Raw genomic sequence first — 18,456 nt, 5'->3', positions numbered from 1 at the left:
CTGCTAAAAATAGTACTTACTAAAAATAGCACACTGTTAAAAATAGTAAGTGTTTCCAAAGTGATTTTAACCACATTTTGAGCAGTTGTCGCACTTACTAAAAATAGTAAGTCTTGTAAAAGTCACCCTATGCAGATGCATGTTGAAGCATCCTAAAGCTCTCTAAAAAACCCAGAAGAAATCCAGAATCCAAACTGTCAAACTCCCACATATAGCCCCTGAAAACACCAAAGAATCCTCCTAGAAAATAGGAAACCCTAATTTCTGCCCTCGACTAGCCTACGGGCCTCCAAACTAGGCTACGGCCAACATAACTAATCACTACGGAGAAGGGGACATTACAATTTATGATTTATCTGTTATCATTTATGTATCATTGTTTGGAAAAGTTACATTGTATGTTTCATATTTGTATGTTTGAAGTTTGAACTATGAACATATATATCTATAATTTTGATGTTTGAACATATTTATAATATATGACATGTATATGTGTGTGTGTGTGTGTGTACGGATGAACCCGCACCCAAGAAAGAAAAAAAATTTGCCGAATCCGAACCCGAACTGGTAACTTAGGTTATGATCTACTCCACCAATCACCAAAAACAACTTGCAGTACAAAGCCCCAAATGGGCACCCCTCCAAATTCTTATCCATCTCTCAACCATCCTTATTCTCCAGATCATCTTAGAATGCAATAGAAGAGCATACTTTCAAGAGAGCACAAAAAATTGCAATCTTGGATCTTCCAAAGATAAACTAACTCTAGACAATCCCCTCCTTGATACAATGTTGAAGTTTCCAAAAGAACTTCATGGAAGCAAGAGTCTTCTGCAACACTAAAGAACCTTCCACAAGAGAGAGAAGCAAGAAGGAATGATATATTGTCAATAGTGATACAAATGAATACAATGCAAATGTGCATTAAGGCCCTTGTATATTTATGTGAGGGTAAAACAAGAGCCAACATATGATTGTGACAAGTGTCATGATCGCATCACTTGAGGCAAAAAAATATATGTCCCAAGTAAACTAACTAACTAGGTGTAAAAATACCTAAGTGCAAAACTAGTTAGGTAAAAGACCCATTCACACCAATACATTTCAAGAACAAGAAAAAGGATGAGCATGCTACCTCTAAGGAGAGATTTAAGTGCCCTAGCTGATCCAAAGTAAAATGTTGGATTTGGAGAAAGATCAAACACATCTAAAAGGATTGTAAAAAAAATAAGACAAAGAAAGAGTTAGATGATGATTTAGACTCAAGAGTATCTAATGACAATGGTAGTGATGCCTTTGTTGCATCCCTTGCTACACATATGCACATGAGTGTACATGGTTATTGGTTCTAGAGCCTCTTTTCATATTACTCCTAATAGGGAGTGGTTCTAGAGTCTCTTTTCATATGAGAGATTTGATGGAAAATAAGTGTACTTGGAAGATAACTCTTCTCTCAAGATCATTGGACAAGGCAAAGTCGTGCTCACATTTGGAAGCAAAAGGACCAAAACTCTCTCCAATGTTCTACACATTTCAATTTTGGCAAGGAACCTTCTTTCTATAAGTAAGTTGAATGATATTGGTGTGTAAATGGTTTTTAACAACTATAGATGCAAGATGATGCATGGGGCCATAATCTTGGTTAAGCAAGTTTATTTTAACACTCTATTCCATTAGCACAATGAAATGTACTCATTATGAGATTCCTAGTTCTTGGAATCAAAGCTTGCAATAGAGAAGACCATGTTAAAACACAAGCATATGAGCCACATTGGTGATAAAGGCCTAAAGACCGTGAAAATAAAAATATTTAGTAGACAAGTTAATTGATTGTTCCCTAGACGTTGAATTTTGTGAACAATGTATAAATGGAAAATAAACTTTGGTTAAGTATTATTCAAGCTCTACTAGATCTATAGTAATTGTAGATTTGGTTCATAGTGATATATTTGGTCCTATGGATGTATCATCTCTAGGAAAATCCCTATATGAGAAGGTACATCCAAATATTATATACATTTTCAATGATGACTTCTTCAAGAATTAATGTGTTTTTCCTTATGCATAATCAAAGGTCTTCTTGAAGTTCAAAGAGTTTAAGGCTCTTAGTGAAAACCAGGTAAAAAGGAAGATCAAGATTTTGAATATGTAAAGAGTTATGTTTGACAAAGTTTGATAGTTTTTGGAACAAACATGGTATTGTGAGGCATAAGATGATTCCATACACCCCTTAGCAAAATGGAGTTGCGAAGAATTTAAATAGTACATTGATGGAGAGATCTACGAGCATGCTCAATGGCACTAGTTTGGAGCAAAAATCTTAGGTTGAAGTTGTGAGCAATTGTCACTTGATTAACAAATCTTCTACTTCAACTCTTCTCAACAAAACCCCTAAGGAGGCTTGGTAAAGAAAAAAATCCTTTGTTGCAACATACCTAGGTTTTTGGTTGTGAAGCATACATGCATGTACCTAAAGAGAAGAGATCCAAATTGGATTCCAATGCAAAGAAGTGTATATTCATCAGTTATAACGAGATGTGAAAGGGTACAAGCTTTGGAATCCAAAAACTAGAGAATAGTAGAAATATGATCTTTAGGAAGATCGGATCTTCTTCTATGCTCTTCACATCTTGAAGTTAAAAAAAAATTGTTACAAGTGAAGCCAAAGATCAATGATTATGAGACTGCACTTAAGGCTAAACTAAAACTTGATGAAGAGGTTAGTTCAATGCATAGTTTGAGGACTCTCCAGAATTCTCTAGACTCGAGTCCTATCTCTAGCTGAGTCCACTTGCCATTGACTCCTGAGGCGAGTCTAGAAGAATTCTGGGAGTACTCGTTTGAGTCTCCCCCTAGGACTCTCCAAGTCCCAGATTCAGACTCCTGATTTTTGGGCATGGACTCTCAAGTCCACTAGGGGGCTGCTAGAGAGGTAAAAATAACATTAAAAGGGAGTTTTTCCTTCACTTTTTTTTGGTCCAATCTTGACCAAAATAGTGCTAAACACCAAAATAGGAGAGGAGAGGAGAAGAGGAGCATTTGAGATCCAAAAAGACTATGTTGAAGAAACAATTCATCATCATTTTTATACTGTAGCACCTTTTAGTTCGACGCCTGACAAATTGAGTTACATTAGAAGGGGAAAGAGGAAGGTGCACATTGTATTTGATTGTTTCTCTCATTTTGACATATCTCTCTCCTCTCTCCCCAAGATCTAGACCTATCTCTCTACCTCTCTCTCTCTCTCTCACCCTTAGGCCCTCACCAGGGATGCTACCCTCAACCTCATTTTGGCGAGGTGGAGGAGCCACAGCAGACTCCTGGGACTAGACCATCTACTTCTACCTCTCCCCTAGTTTTTACTAGAGCTAGGAAGAGGAAGTTGTAAAAATTTTTGATGTATTATACTTTTAGCTTTAGAAAAACAATTTGTTATTTTCATTTTGTTTCAGACTATCAGCCATCAACATTCCACATGAGGATGCCATTTTGTACCCAATTTGCATTTAAATCAATCAAATATAACTAGACTCAGCTTGTTTCTTTTATGTACTCATTTATTGACTCAGTGGATGCATCTCCTCATTGAATTTTGCAAAAAGAATGCGCTTCTAATAAAATTTAAGCAATTTTTTAAGCTGTCGACTTTTTTGCCGCGTTTTCGCTGAATTTTTCCTGAGTCACGTTTTCGGGCCTTGCCGAGTTTTTAGCCGAGTCCGAGTTTTTCAACACTAAAGCAATCTAGCTTTGAAGATTATGTTTGAGCATTGAGTTGAAGCATGATATAGTGGTAATCTAGAGAATCACTAACTTGACTAAGAATCCTACCTTTCATGTGCAAATGAAGCACATTGATATGTAGTATCACTTTGTTTGTGACATAGAGAGTTATGGTCAAGAAGGTAGATACATAGGTGAATGTTGCAAATGCATTGATGATCTTATAAGCACAAAGAAGTTCAAAAGTGTAGGATGGCTATGGGGATAAACCCCTAGCATTTAATTAACTATGTTGAATAGCCCTTTACATGTCATAGGTCTAGGAACAAAAATTTAGTATTTGTAATATTATAAATAATGTACCCACATGGAAAAGGTCATCCTACTTGGATGGAATCTTATATGTGGCACTCTCTGCCATTTGTCATTGATCTTAATATGATTGTAAGCTAAGATACCGATTCCTCTCAGAAAACCCTGGGTCCTGATTCTGATTCTACCTCAGTCCTGGTCCAAGCCTGATTCAGAGTGGATTCCTCCCAGGTCCTTCCCAGGTGGCTAGGTCCTCTGTGGGTCCTACGTGGCAGGACCCACAGAGGACCCAGCCACCTCGAAAAGACCTAGGAGGAATCCACGGGGAACCTAGGCGGACACGGGCGGACCAAGGCATTGGCATTGGCAATTATGGATTTATAATTTATAATTTATCATTTATATATGGAAAGTCACATTGTATATTTCATATTTGTATGGATTGTATCATTATAATAATCAATAACGGTAGTGATAGTTTATAAATTATATAATTATATTTTATAATTTTGATGTTTGAACATATATAATATATATATATATATACATATATATGTACGGATGTACCCGTACCCGTACCAGATTCCATATCCGTACCCGAATCGTTAACTTAGATTGTAAGAAGTCATTGAGTTGGAGGACTACTTAGTTGACTATGACTAGCATGTTTGATTGGCAATTTTTAATGTAAGACTTGTGTAAGTGATAATAACTACACCTACACAAAGTGCTTAGGAGTTACTTTGACCACACTTGGCTCTTGGGAGTCAAACCAGCCAATTGGGAGTTATATTCTATTTGTGAAGAGTGTTACACATATAGGTGGGGCACATGGATTGAATGTGGACCACCTTGACTTGCCTCTGGATCATGGTTTGGAGCCCATGATTTCTTATGTCTCCTTGGCCTATATTGAGGACTTGGGATAAAGCAATTATGTCCAATTTTGTGTAGGATTCTGCTGTCAGAATTCCTTCAAGATTGAAAGTGTCGATCTCCTATAAAGCTCGAAACTTAATATTGTATTGTGACTTGTAGTTGCTGATAATACATTGGTTTTTCTGCTTTGGAGATGAGGGTTTTCTCTTTATAGGGTTTTTCCAGGGTATCTTAGTGTCACTTTCTTTTATGGTAGTTTACATTCCTCTTCTTCTTCTATTTTCTATTCTTGTTCACTTTTTTATTGTTGTTACTATGCTAGAACATTGCTGAAATTTTTATAGATTAGATAATTTGTAACTCTCTCCTCGTAGGATTAAATAGGAAAGTGTTAGCATATTTCCTATCAAGTTGTATTGGAACAGGACTTGCTTCTTGCTTAAGAGTTCAGATGGTGATTGAATGTGGTTCTTCAGTGGTACTCAACGAGCTTCTAAAGGTGCATGCCCCAATCAGAAACTCAAAAGTTATTTAAAGGAAGCTCTTAGCCTTTGTAAACCATTCAAGGAAATTGTGTTTCCCCATTGTTGTTGTAAAGAAAACTCAATGATAGATCTGTTCGCCAATTAAGGTGCAGGCCAAGATCCTCTAGCAGCTCTCTTCAATGATCATTCTACTTCCTCATCAAGACTAGAGGAATACTTGCATTTTGAGCCCCCCTAATTAGGTTTTGTTATATAGTTGAGGACATGTGGCCTACTCTCCATGTTAGTGTGTGTTTGATTAATGAAGAATCATGCTCTAGGGTGAAGAAGAGGTATGAAATAAATGGCTTGCATGCAACCTAAGTGAAGTTGACTCTGCTTTTCTAAAGGCTCGTGTGCAACCATATTTTTCTTAATGTTTTGTTAGCTTTCACTTTATATTCTAGTAGGTTTGGTAACTAATATGTAGAGCTCTATGGCAAGGTGTGTTGTTATAGTGGGTGCTTTTTTTGCATCACCGTGATAGACAGGATTCCCATGAAATCACAAGATCCCTATCTTCATCGACAGATCTCTATCAAATGATTAATTTCCATTTTTAACTGCTAGGGTGAGGCTGCTCTAGATGTCAAGAAAGCTGTCCTTGGTCACTCCAAGATAGGTGTTCAGACCCTCCCCATTCCAAGGCCTCCATTAGGGACAATTTATTTTGAAAGTTTCAAAAGTTGTGCATGGTTCAGCTCATCCTGTTTGGTTGCTGTGATTTTTGCTCCCCCTCCAATTTGGGGATTCTGATATCTTCAGTGCAAGTCTAGATAATTTCAAGATTAAGGGTAAGATTGCTTCATGGGGGATTCTGTAGTTGACAAAAAATGTGTTTGGTTTAAAGCAATCGCTTATCTTCCAAGAGCTTAGTGTGTTGAAGGACTATTCTGCATATTTGGGTAAGGTGTTGGACAACACACAAGAAGGGTCATTTGGAGGCTTCCCATACATTTACAGTCCCATTCTTCAATGCAAAAAAGCTAGTTAGGGTGAAAAATAACAGGAGCTCTTCCATAAGAATGAATTCCCTTCTTTAGATATTTTGACCCCAGGTTCATCTTCAATAGAAAGATTTGGAGCAGAATCAGTGGCAATGCAGGATTTGGCAAGATGGGGCTTAGATGCAGGTTGTAGATTAGGAAGTTGTGGGAGTCTACTAATCTCCATATCGTGTTTTTTGGCTGCCGTTAGTATGGTAGTCAGCTAAATTTTGGATGGCAGTTGTTTGTTGGTGTGCCTCTCTTGTCTCAGGTTTATCTGCAACTGGATTGGTTTTGTATGGTGATCTGTGGGATATATCCTTCTAAATTTTTTTATATCTTCTGTATGCGGTCTCCTTGTTGAGCATTAGGTCTTTTATTAGTGAAAGTTTTTCTTGTGTGGGGCCCCCTAAAGAACCCCTACTAATGAATTTAAACAAATTTGAGTGTACTCCACAGGTTAGAAGGTAATACTAGGCAAAAGAAGAAATTTCAATAGTGACAACAGAACCTGCAAATAACCAGAAAATATTTTGCTTCTGTGAAAGATCTATTAACTTAATAGACTCAAAGATTAAAAAAAAAAAAAGCATAACATGTGTATACAAGAAAATATTACAAGATTAGTACAAATATTCCTTAAAGATTTCCAGCGAATCGAAAACATTTCTTCCAAGTTAGCCTGTCCAAAGAGAAATAAAATAAAGCAAAACAAATTCCATCATATCAAACACAGATAGCAAAATGCAAGGAGTTCCTATCTATTATTTATATAAATCTTTTGAAAGGAAATTTTGTTGCAGTGATTATAAGTGCGAGAGTAGCTATGTTTTTTGCATGTTATATGCACACACACTCTAAAAGTTATTGGACATAACAACTCTGACTATTAAGATGATCATTAATGAGATAACTTTACACCAACTTTTAACATATAATTACAGCCATTATGTACACCACACAATAAGACAAAAACCAAAAAATGCATTTATTTACTTCCACTTGTCATTATCTACAGGCTTATTTTAGGACGAACCAAGCTAAGGCTTTAGGCAAAACTTAACTGTGCTGCAGCTTTAGCTGGTAGATAAAGCTTTCTGCTTAGCACCTGTCAACATTGAACTAAGTCAGGTTATGTATGAATACTTTTCTAAATAATTAATTGATGTTTATCAAGAAAAACAATGTAAGTTCAAAAATCTCCTTAGAAGAAGATGTTGTCAGTGACTGACTGAGAACCATCCTAGAGTCAGCTATGCAAAGAAACACAAAATAGAAAAACAAGTTAAGAGCTTCTCAGAGAAGCTTATATAAGTGACTGCCAAATCACATATCCATGCCTTCATACTGCAAATGAAAAGAAAGATGACACCAGGAGAAAATCCATAGCCCACATCTCTCTCAAGTGTCAACAGTATCACAATTATTTAATTGCTCTCAAGAAAAAAAAAAAGACTTACTCTGTCTGTGCCCTTTATGAATAATTATCTTTTCTGAAAACAATATTATAAGTGGACATATAGTCTGGACAAGGAAGAATCTGAGAATCAGATGTGGCAGTAACAGTGCTCATCGTGAGAGAGAAACATTCTGAATCCCTAGTTGTGCCCACAATTAATTGGATGGCCTGTAATTCATATTTTTGCTTGTATGTCGACCTTAGTTTAGTTCTGCGTTGTTTAAACTTTCAACAGCTTCCAATGAACCTTTTCTAATGCAGTTCAGCTTCGCATGTCTAACTGCAGAAGACTCCAGGTTAGCTGTTGTTGATGTAAGAGGGTAAAATTTGTTTGGCTTCAGCTCTATTTGATTATCTATTTCTCTATCTAGTGGTAGCCCAGCAAATATCTCTTCAATAATGGTTTATATGTGATATCCACTTGGTGTCATTTGACTTGTTGGTGCACTGTTTGATGAAAACGTACAAATTTTGAAGCTTGATATTCATGATAATGGGTAGATCATTCTTGTCTTCATGTAGCTTTACCATTTGCCACTTTGAAATCATAGCACATGGTCTCTCCTTGATGGGCTAAAATGTCATATTCGCGTAGCCACTTCCACCTAATATTGGATCAGATTATTGCAAATGCATCCGATGTTAATTTTTTTGGTTTGTCAACTAATACACCTTGAATAAGGTGCCCCAATAGTTAATACATCTGATTTCTGGTAAGATTTTCAAATTGCAAGTTATTAAGGCACCCAAAGGATAAAATTATGAGACATGCATGGGGACGTCCTCAGATGTCTTTGAAATATGTGCATACATCAAAATTTTGAATTTTTGTCCTATATGACACAAATTTGACAATGGCCAAGGCCCAAAACTATCAGCTAAATTCTGTTGTCATCTTGATGAATTTGTCCACAGTTGAAATTGTTGAGACAGTTCCATAAGCGACCAAAAGCATCAGCTTGAAACATTCTTCTACTTCTTAACCTCTTTTCCATTTAACTCTACTTGAGAATCCTCTCACAAAATGATTGATCTCTCAACCACCTGGCTATGTGTGTTCATCCAAACATTTTCAACCGACTACTAAAAGATTTCCCTGAACCAGAAATTTCTCAGCTTTACAATGCTTTTAACTTACAACTACCCTTAACTATCCCTCCCATTTAAGCCGTTTCTTCACAAATGGTTGTTAAAGCACCTGGACATAATATGCACCTATGGGGGCAACAAAATAGTACCTCCAAAACTTGCCAACCACCATGATTTACCAAGCAGACCAAGGATAAAATTCACTAAATTTTCAAAAGACAATTATGATCATCCAGATCAACCAATCCATCCATTCACTACTGCCAACATGAAGATATTTCCAGCCCCAGACCGAATCCAGCACTACCTCTAGGTTCTACAACGATCTGCTATAGTCTAAAGACTAAGTTTGTGATAGATTTTGTTACATCCCCAAATTTTGTTTAGTATTTCACTCCAATTCTGAATGGTCTTTACTTTTAACTTTAATGTTATAAGGGTAGAATTACTATGAATTTGGATGAATTGTCACTAATGATGTGTTATAATGTCAATTTGGTTTCTAATGTGTTTTGAAGCTCGCAATGAAAGACCTTGCATCTAAGACATGCAGATCAATGTCATGATCCAAACTGGGTGGAGTGTGGAGGGAATTAGATTCAAAAGGGAATTTGGAAATTTGGAGCATTTCATGCGCTAGCTCCTTTCGAATCCCTAACAGTGGATCAAGCCCCAACTCGAACTGTTCTTCATCTTTTGTCTCTGTCACAGTTACTTGTTCATCAAGTAGCGTTCCATTAGTTTCAATTTCATCTAGCAATTCCTCCATGATTGTGACCATTGGATCAAGCGCCGACGCTAAATGCATTTCATATTTTGCTTCCATCTTGGTAGCCCACTGATCGCCAAACATTCCATCTTGCCTTAAGCCACTTATCATTTCTTCCATCTTGTTCATGCATGATTGAACTTCCTTATCAAGGACTATTCCTTCTTGAAGTGCACTGAAACCTCTAACACCATCTCTACTTTGAGCTAAGTCTTCCATTTTTGGTTCTTGACAATCCTCAATAACTTGCAATTCTATATATTCATTCGCTTCCATATGCTGACAGCTGCCTTGGGTGGTTCTCCTTGCTAGGATGTATTTCATTGCTTCTTTGATCTTTATTTCAATGGCTTCTCGATCTAGTGTGATGTGTGAACAATCTTCATCTACTTGAATGCTTAATTCCATTATATGATCTTCTTCCAATCTTCTTCCTTCACAGCCTGATAATGTTGCAGTGCTTTGTTCTCTTGATACAGGACTAAGATGCTCGTTCCAAATGCATTTCCTTGGCAATTCTGATAATCCCAAGTGACATCTAGCTTGGTTGATGGCCTCTTCACATATAGAACAAGTGAATTCTGAATGTGGTTCATTGTGAATCCGTCACCAACGAGGAAGCAACACGCCCTTCAAGTGAACATTACCTTGTTCTATTCCATTATATTATCTTCTTCCAATCTTCTTCCTTCACAGCCTGATAATGTTGCAGTGCTTTGTTCTCTTGATACAGGACTAAGATGCTCGTTCCAAATGCATTTCCTTGGCAATTCTGATAATCCCAAGTGACATCTAGCTTGGTTGATGGCCTCTTCACGTATAGAACAAGTGAATTCTGAATGTGGTTCATTGTAAATCTGTCACCAGCGAGGAAGCAACACGCCCTTCAAGTGAACATTACCTTGTTCTATCTGATTTTGAATTTTAAGTACGAACCTTGAGAAAGGATTATTTCCATTGCCCTCATTGTCAGGCTTTATGCACAATTCTGGTTTTGGAACATCCCAAAAGAAAAAATTTCCTAGTAGAACCAATTCTATCCTTGACAAGCATGTCAAGCAATTCATCTCATCATGCTTCGTCGTTTCATGAATCCGGTACCTCCTTGGTACGGCAAATCGTGATAAATTCCTGGGGTGCAGTTGCGCATTCAAATTTTCCTAAATCTGAGTGATGTCCACAAGGAGACTGTCCTGATAGCAAGAAATATGAAACAGTCGCCCATCCATTCAGAAATCCTTTTTTAATTTTTTGATTTTCTAATTTTTAGATTTTTTTTTTTGGATTTTTTGACATAGAAGAGATCTAACATATCTCTAATTTGGCATTTCAAAGTTCATACCGGTTCTTGTGAAAATCAGATTCACTGGTAAAATATCTTAGTTCATATTAACTGGTAAAGATTACAATTTATAGAAATACAAAACACTGTAGAAATTAATGATATTACCTACCTCTATCTACCTAATACTGTAGATACATTAATGACATCTAACAACCTAAGTTGACCATTAACAATATAAGAAATTATTATTCTAATAGTTCTCTCCAGCTGAATTTCTCCACTTGTGAAAATAAACGACCAAATGTTCAGCCCTCCTTCTAGCGCCAATTCTTGTTGGTGTACGCTTTAGCATTTACCAAACTCGGAATAAAATGTCCAAAGACACTCTATCCTCTCTTGAAAAATCACCACTTATGCTAAGATTGCGAGAAGATCATATGGCAATTCCAAGGTTTCTTTTGTCAGGTCTTGACATATGGATAAGCTCAATGGGCGTTGTGATATGCTGATTATACACAAAGGTAATTACGTTTGGCTCTTTCAATTCACAATGAAGGTTTAGACAATGAAGCTCTATCATTTGGGACTTGGATCATGAAAAACTAAAAAGGAGACAAGGGTTTAGAAGTTCTAATCTATTCCTAGGAATTCAAGAGATGGTATTGACTAGGTGAACTCGATAACCACACTTTGCTTCGCCTCACTTAGGACAACTACACAAAGCCAGATGCGATCTTCGAGGGATGTGCTTATGATCAGAAGTTAAGTATACATTCACCACAAATCAATACTTATCAGATCTTGCATTTGTCTAAAATACAAGAAATAAAATCTAAACAATTGTGTTGAGGAAATTGAAAACCTTGCTAATCATTCAAATAAAAGAGATTACAAAGCCTTAAGAAAAGCACACACAAGTAATGTATTATCTGAAAATGACCTTCTTGCAACAATATTTCAAAAACCTCACTCTCCAAATGAGAGGAGGAAACCTTATATAGGCACACAAAGATTTTGAATGGCCGAGCTCGAACAGTGATCAAAGGCCTAGATTGAAAGATCAAAACCCTAATAGGGTTTGTTACAACTAACTACCCCTCGACCAATGAGAAAATTACATTTGGGGGCACTTGTCCTTCTTGCTAAATATGAACCAACAATAAAAATAGAAGGTTGTTGCATTGTGAAGTGTGCCCTCTAGAAGCTTTTGTGGTTAAGTCAAGTTCATTGAACCTAGACATGTTGACTTGGAACAATCTGATTGGTTGGAAGATGACGAGGCGCCACCTCAACGTGTTGGATGTCTTCCATGAATTCTCCAATTTGTGTGAAGAAATTGTCTAGTATGGAAATTTGTTTCTTCTTGTCACCATCTGATTCGGATAGGGAGCTTGTCTTTTAATTCTTCAGGAGATGAAATCCTTCAAGAAGTCGGAAATTCTTTTCATCAAGTTTGAGGACTTTTCTTTCTTGATGCCTTGAGATTCTTTCAAGTGCCTTGAATTTGGAGAAGAATTCCTCTGTTCTTTCACCACAGTGAAGTATTTCTCATACCTAGCCAAATTTTGGCCATCTCTATGCTTGGACAAACCTTGCTCGTGGACTTGTCTTCAATTCCGAATTTGACTTGAAACCCCATTTGTGCTTTCTGCGATGATCCCGCCTTAGCTCTCATCTATGATCTGCAAAACCCAACAGAAATTAAGTTAAGGTTCTATCTTTGAGTGTAAATTTTGAAAGTTTGATGGCAGAGTGTGCTCTGATTTTGGTCCCTTTTACTCCAATTCCTCAACTCTTTTAGCCTTTAACAAGCTGTAATCACTTAGAAATCTGAAAAATAAAAAAAAACTCTGAGAAACTTAATCTGATTTAAAGGTTTTGGGATGGAATTTAGTCTGACAATGAATAAATTAGTCACAAAATTCGTGAAATGAATGTTAAAATCAGATTTGGATGACTAAATTGTGAAAACCAAATCCATTTTCCATAAAAACTTCATCAAAGCTTGAAAAACGAGGTTGAAAACCATGAGAATTTGTCTTGAAAAACCCTATCACCTTCTGAATCTAAACAAGAGAGAAGTAAGAAAGTGCTGCTTGTCTCGGAAAATTTTGAATCTGCACTTGAAATGTCTTTGAAATGCTCTTGAAAACCTTTGAAATCCTCTTGAAATCTGTACAAAAACTCTTAAAATCTTCTCCTCCTCTTGTGTCCTGCTCTTCCAAGTTCAAACTTCCACAATGTATGAAATGAATGAATGATTTGCTATAAGTATAAACTCCAAAGTAATTCGAATTTTGCATTTGGGCAACATAGCTGGTTTTTCCAAATTCAAACTAATCTTGTTTCTAAATTCATTCCACTCATCGAACTCAATGAGAAAGTTGCCATTTTTTATTTCAGTTGAGTTTAATCTTCTTGGGAAAGTCCTGATTTCGAATCAAGTCTGAGTTTAGTTCAATAAGAAAGTTTCTATTTTGAGACTGAGTTCATGAATCGAACTCTATCCTTATTTCTCCTTCAAAATTCAAAACTTCCTAAAAACTTTCTTCTTTCCTTTAGTTCAAACTTAGGCAGATTTTCTTGACAGCAAGGCGGATTTTAGGAGATTCTTTCTTCATGGCCAGCGGACTTCACCAAAACATTTCCTCATTATTTCTGAGCTTGGGCAGACTTCAGCCTTCTCTTTCCTCATTCTTCATGGCGGACTTGAAAAACTTCTTTCCTTCTGATCAAATTTTCCAAGGCAGGGCAGACTTTGTCAAAGTTGTGCACTCCTTACTTACCATCTCCTTTAATCTTTGGGAGGACTTCATTTGCTTCTTTCCCTCTCCACCTACCAAGCAGACTTCAAATGAGCTGTTCACCTTCTTTGCATCTCTTACATGGTGGACTTAATTCATTCTATGACCAAGCAGACTTTACTAATCTTGTACACCAAGGTGAGGGCGGACTTGGAAATACTTGATACCCTTAGCACACACCATGAGGGCGGACTTGCTTGTTACCTTGACCATGCTCACACACCTCTAGGCAGACTTTCCTTGAGTGTTACTTCCATAAGTTGTAGGGTGGACTTTACTTGTTCTCTTCCCAAGTAGGAAGGCATACTTCATGCCTTTCATTCCCCAATGCAAACTAGTCCTAGGCGGACTTTCCTTGCCTTATGCACTTGTTCTTTGTAGGAGGGCGGACTTGGTTAGACTTATGCACCATTTACTTGCTTCTTATCTCACCTTAGGGTGGACTTTCCCAGACCTTTGCACTTGTGCATACTTCTTCAAGGTGGGGTTCATTAGCTTCATTCCCTCTCCATGCCAAGGTAAGTCCCTTCCAAAGCGGACTTTGTCACTTCTTTGCACCTTCTATCCCCTCCCTAGGGCAGACTTGACTGGCTTTATTCCTTCCCTTCATGCTTCAAGGCGGACTTAGTGAGTTTGATGCTCTTACCATATGGGCGGACTTCAAGAGACTTATGCACCTTATCATGGGCGGGGTTCATTGCTTCCTTGTCCAAGTCAAACGGACTTGGAGAGCTTCTTCTCCATCTACATACATCATGAGGGCGGACCTCAAGAGACTCTTGACCATGTGAACATCCTTGCTGGACAGACTTGGAGAGAGTTGATCCCTATGATAACCGGAATATGTCCAGATTTGAAATCTCCATAACTTATGCGTTTCAACTTGGATTTTCTTGAAATTTGAAATTCATACTCCATTTATCCACCGAATTCTTGTGGATCCCTAAAATCTAGGAACTTAGCTTTTTTGGACAAAATTTGAATTTTGGATGAAATTTTTTATCATTTTCAATATAACTCAAAGTCACAAATGCAAACCCTAGATCCCTTTCCAAAAATAGAAAAAGCAAGCATCCCTAAAAAATAGGAAAAACTTTCTAAAAATAGCCATTTTGGGGATCGTGCTTCAAGTGCCAAAAACGAAACTTCCTAAAAAATAGGAAAAAGCAAAAAAACAAAAGTTTCCAAAAAAAGAAAGTTATCCAAATTGACTTAAATCAATTGCAATCTTCGTCCTTCGGACTTTCTAGGCACATTGACGATGTCTAGACTCTGTTTTGACCATGGCTTGCACAAACTGACTTATGACTTCCAAAACTCGGACCTTTCAAAACTCACAAAATTGGTGCTGGGAAGGTTGCGAGACTCTAACAAAACCCTAAAAAGCAAAAGCAAGGAGGGTCCCCATTTGCAATGGGGCGATGTGTGAAGAAGGTCACAACAGGAGGTAAGACATATAGTACCCAAAAAATAGGAATGGTTTATACTTTATACTATAAATTTATACAGAAAAAATTTCCATAAAAGGGAAATATGACACATGATATGCTTACTTGACTCCAACTACCAGGGGCTGCACATAAATCAACTACACGCTTCACACCTGCACCAGAGTTATCAATTATTATTTGGACTGATAAAAATATATATAATCTAAAATACCTGTATCAAAATGGTCCTATATCAAAGACCTAATCTATGTTCATTTACAAACAAATAGGAAAGCTAGTGTTTAAACTTTATACTTTAACAGAATTGAAGTGAAATGTCTACTCTGCAGTCAAATGGACAAAACAACACTTCTTGAATTTTGAACAAGTTAATTAAGGGCATAATTAAATGATTAAATAGCACATACATACATGACCCCATCAGAATGTAGGTAGTAACCAAGCGAAATGCAACCTACAGCTTTTGCTTCTAAAATAAAGTAATCTTGTCTATGAATTGCAAAACTGTCATAGTGTGGCTTAACAAAAATATCCTGGAAATAAATTTGGACAGAAAATGTATTTGTCCAATACAAACCCAAACATTAAGAAATAAAGCTGCTTCTCCAAAATGACTGACTCACTGTGAAATTTGATATTTTACCACTCGTGGTTAGTACGCCGCTTACACAGGCAATAAACACATATTTGCCCCAAGAAACAGACAAAACACCTCGGCAAACTCATTAACCGCCACAGACAACAGCTGAAAACCCCAGTGAATTCGTCAGAAGCAACAAACTATATTACTGAGAACCAGTGAATATGTTTCTGTGTGCTGACCATGGAATTTGAAGGGCTACAACAATTCATTTCCACTTGTTAAGAATTGTTTTGCATGCCTCCAGCCAGGAGAATTTATGGACACTTATTTATGCATGTTTTGATTCCTGCACACAGGTTGGCACCCATGTTTACCTCCAAAGCAAGTGGATTTTGCATTCTTGGTCATGTTTGGGCAGGGTTTTGGTACAGAACAGCCTTGTTGAGTGTGGTTGAACTCTTATAACCAGTTGATGAGCTGTATTAGTCATGTTCAGATTTACATACAGCATACCTATTGGAGTTGGAGAGTGTTTTGCTCTTCCAAACTGGAGTTTTCTCCCTTCTATGGTTTCTACTTTCTCCAGAGTAAAATGATGTGTTTATTCATTGTCACTCAGTCAATTGTTGTTGTTTCAAGTTACCTTATGCTTTGCTATGGGGTGTGAATGTTTTTTTATATGAATGTCCCATTGATTTCAGGAACAGTTAACACCTGTCTTTATGTATTTGTGGAGTATGTTTGAGTTGTAGTATCCAAAATCGGTGAGCAAATTACGGGTATCTGGGTCATTTTATGGATCAAAAACATTAGGAATGAACTTGCTATGAACAAGAAAGCACACCTTCAAATATATTGAATTCTTCATCAATTTGGAGGAGCTTGAAGGCACTGCGTGCACGCCACCCTTCTTCCTTGGCTTTGCGATAATAAATATCCTGTGCAAATCTCAAAAATAAGAGGAAGAAAACTACAGAAAATATTTTAAAAACAAAGCTTGAGAAAAGAAAGAGTACCCTCTTATCCTTTGAGGCCTTCCCCATGGGTTGTTGCCACCAAGACTCACAAAGCCACCACGCTAGTTTCTTTATATTTGTTTTGAGGATTATTCAAATTTCAAAATATCACATGCATTTACAAATTTTGCACCTCCAAAAACCAAGGCAATAGCAGTGCATTGGCCATCAGGATTGGAGCAAAGGGCTGCCACAGAAGGTGAGTTGTTAATTGTAGTTATTGTATTTTTTTGATAAATTGTTCAATCAAATTCCTAATACACAATCTGAATCTCCGTGCCTCCCTCAAGGAATCAACTGCGTCCTAAAGCATTTTCTATCTATGAACGCATATCAAATGACACTGTGAGTTATACCTGTATCATTTAAAATTCGAACATGCCGAACAATATTATATTGTCCAAAGATTCTCAAAGATTTTAAAGCAAAATAAAATTTGCATCTTAAAATACATGGTACTTTCATGCTATGTCTGGATTGGAGGCAATTGATGTTGTTTCTTTGCTTTGTTGCTCAAGCAAATCAAATTAAAACTATTTATGTAAAGTGAATAAAAACTAGATCAGCTTGAATTCCAGAAAACCTTGCTTAGAAAAGCAATCTTATTAAAATTCTTTAATTCAAGAGTTCTAGCCCCAGTTAGCAGCGCAGCCATTAACGAGAGGCCCCAAGTTTAAACCCTGCAACGACTCCTCACTTAGAAAAAAATGGGAAAGCACTGGATACATTGCGAACGAACAGCAGAAATAGACAGGGTTTTAGTGTAACACATGCAAATCCTTATCTCCAAAATTCAAGTAAGAAAAATGTTTCTGCAGAACATATTTTTAAAGGAATGATTTGATTCAATGTTTTCACAGAATAATGATGACAGAGTTCGGTCCAACAGAGCAGAGCCATGATCATAATAGTAGCTAACTAAATACTAAAATGAAATTCAAAAACTAATAACCTCGCACGAGGTCCTGCCTTCTTACACAAACAAGATAATGTGTAAATGCAAAGGAAGCAAATAAAATATCGTGCTACTCACAGAAAGGGTCGTCGCACTCTGTTATTAGCAGTACCTGCTTTAATACTGGTTTTGCTTTGGTTTCCTGCGTATGGTGCCCGGATACAAATGACAAATTAAGAATTTCGCAGACGTTGGGTTTTATGGGTTTTACGGTTTGTTTTTTAAATTATTTTGTGTCATATAATGAGGAGTACCTGGGGTTTTTTTGGTTTTTTTTTTTAATAATAGAAATATTTGTTGTTTAGTGGATAAATGGGTAATGGCTTAGTAATCTAGGGGAAGGATGGATAAATAGATAAGATTGATAGATTATTGAATCTTAAATTTATTAAGATTTCATGAGGTTAGTGAAGATTATGTTGGAATCAACGAATATTGAGAGGGGGTGAATCAGTGTTCTACAATTTACAAAGTTGTTAATCTGATTTTCAAACCACCGAATGCATAAGAATGAAAGTAAAGTGCAGAAACATAAAGCAATCAACCACACAACCATAACATCAAGATTTTTACTTGGAAATCTGGAAAGGGAAAAACCACAGTGAGATTTGAACCCACAATATT

At 36.8% G+C, this 18,456-nt stretch overlaps 1 protein-coding gene across 3 annotated transcripts in view; it reads right to left on the bottom strand.

Annotated features, from left to right (window-relative positions):
* Positions 1-18,067, bottom strand: part of LOC131063221 (uncharacterized) — a 51,673-nt gene extending 33,606 nt beyond the window's left edge. Inside the window, exons 1-5 of one of the 3 annotated variants that reach the window (XM_057997014.2) lie at positions 17,911-18,067; positions 16,878-17,064; positions 16,706-16,799; positions 15,381-15,430; positions 7,486-7,529 (exon numbers count right to left, since the gene is read on the bottom strand). In XM_057997014.2, coding sequence (XP_057852997.1) covers positions 7,486-7,529; positions 15,381-15,430; positions 16,706-16,799; positions 16,878-16,904 — 215 coding nt within the window. In that variant the 5' untranslated portion in view covers positions 16,905-17,064; positions 17,911-18,067. The remainder of the gene's footprint in view (positions 1-7,485; positions 7,530-15,380; positions 15,431-16,705; positions 16,800-16,877; positions 17,065-17,910) is intronic. The other 2 variants (XM_057997015.2, XM_059222055.1) reach the window with 2 other exon arrangements.
* Between the last annotated feature and the right edge of the window lie 389 nt (positions 18,068-18,456).

The sequence above is a fragment of the Cryptomeria japonica genome, chromosome 1, assembly GCF_030272615.1.
Source record: "Cryptomeria japonica chromosome 1, Sugi_1.0, whole genome shotgun sequence".
Taxonomy (NCBI): domain Eukaryota; kingdom Viridiplantae; phylum Streptophyta; class Pinopsida; order Cupressales; family Cupressaceae; genus Cryptomeria; species Cryptomeria japonica.
This window is presented reverse-complemented; position numbering and strand designations above follow the sequence as displayed.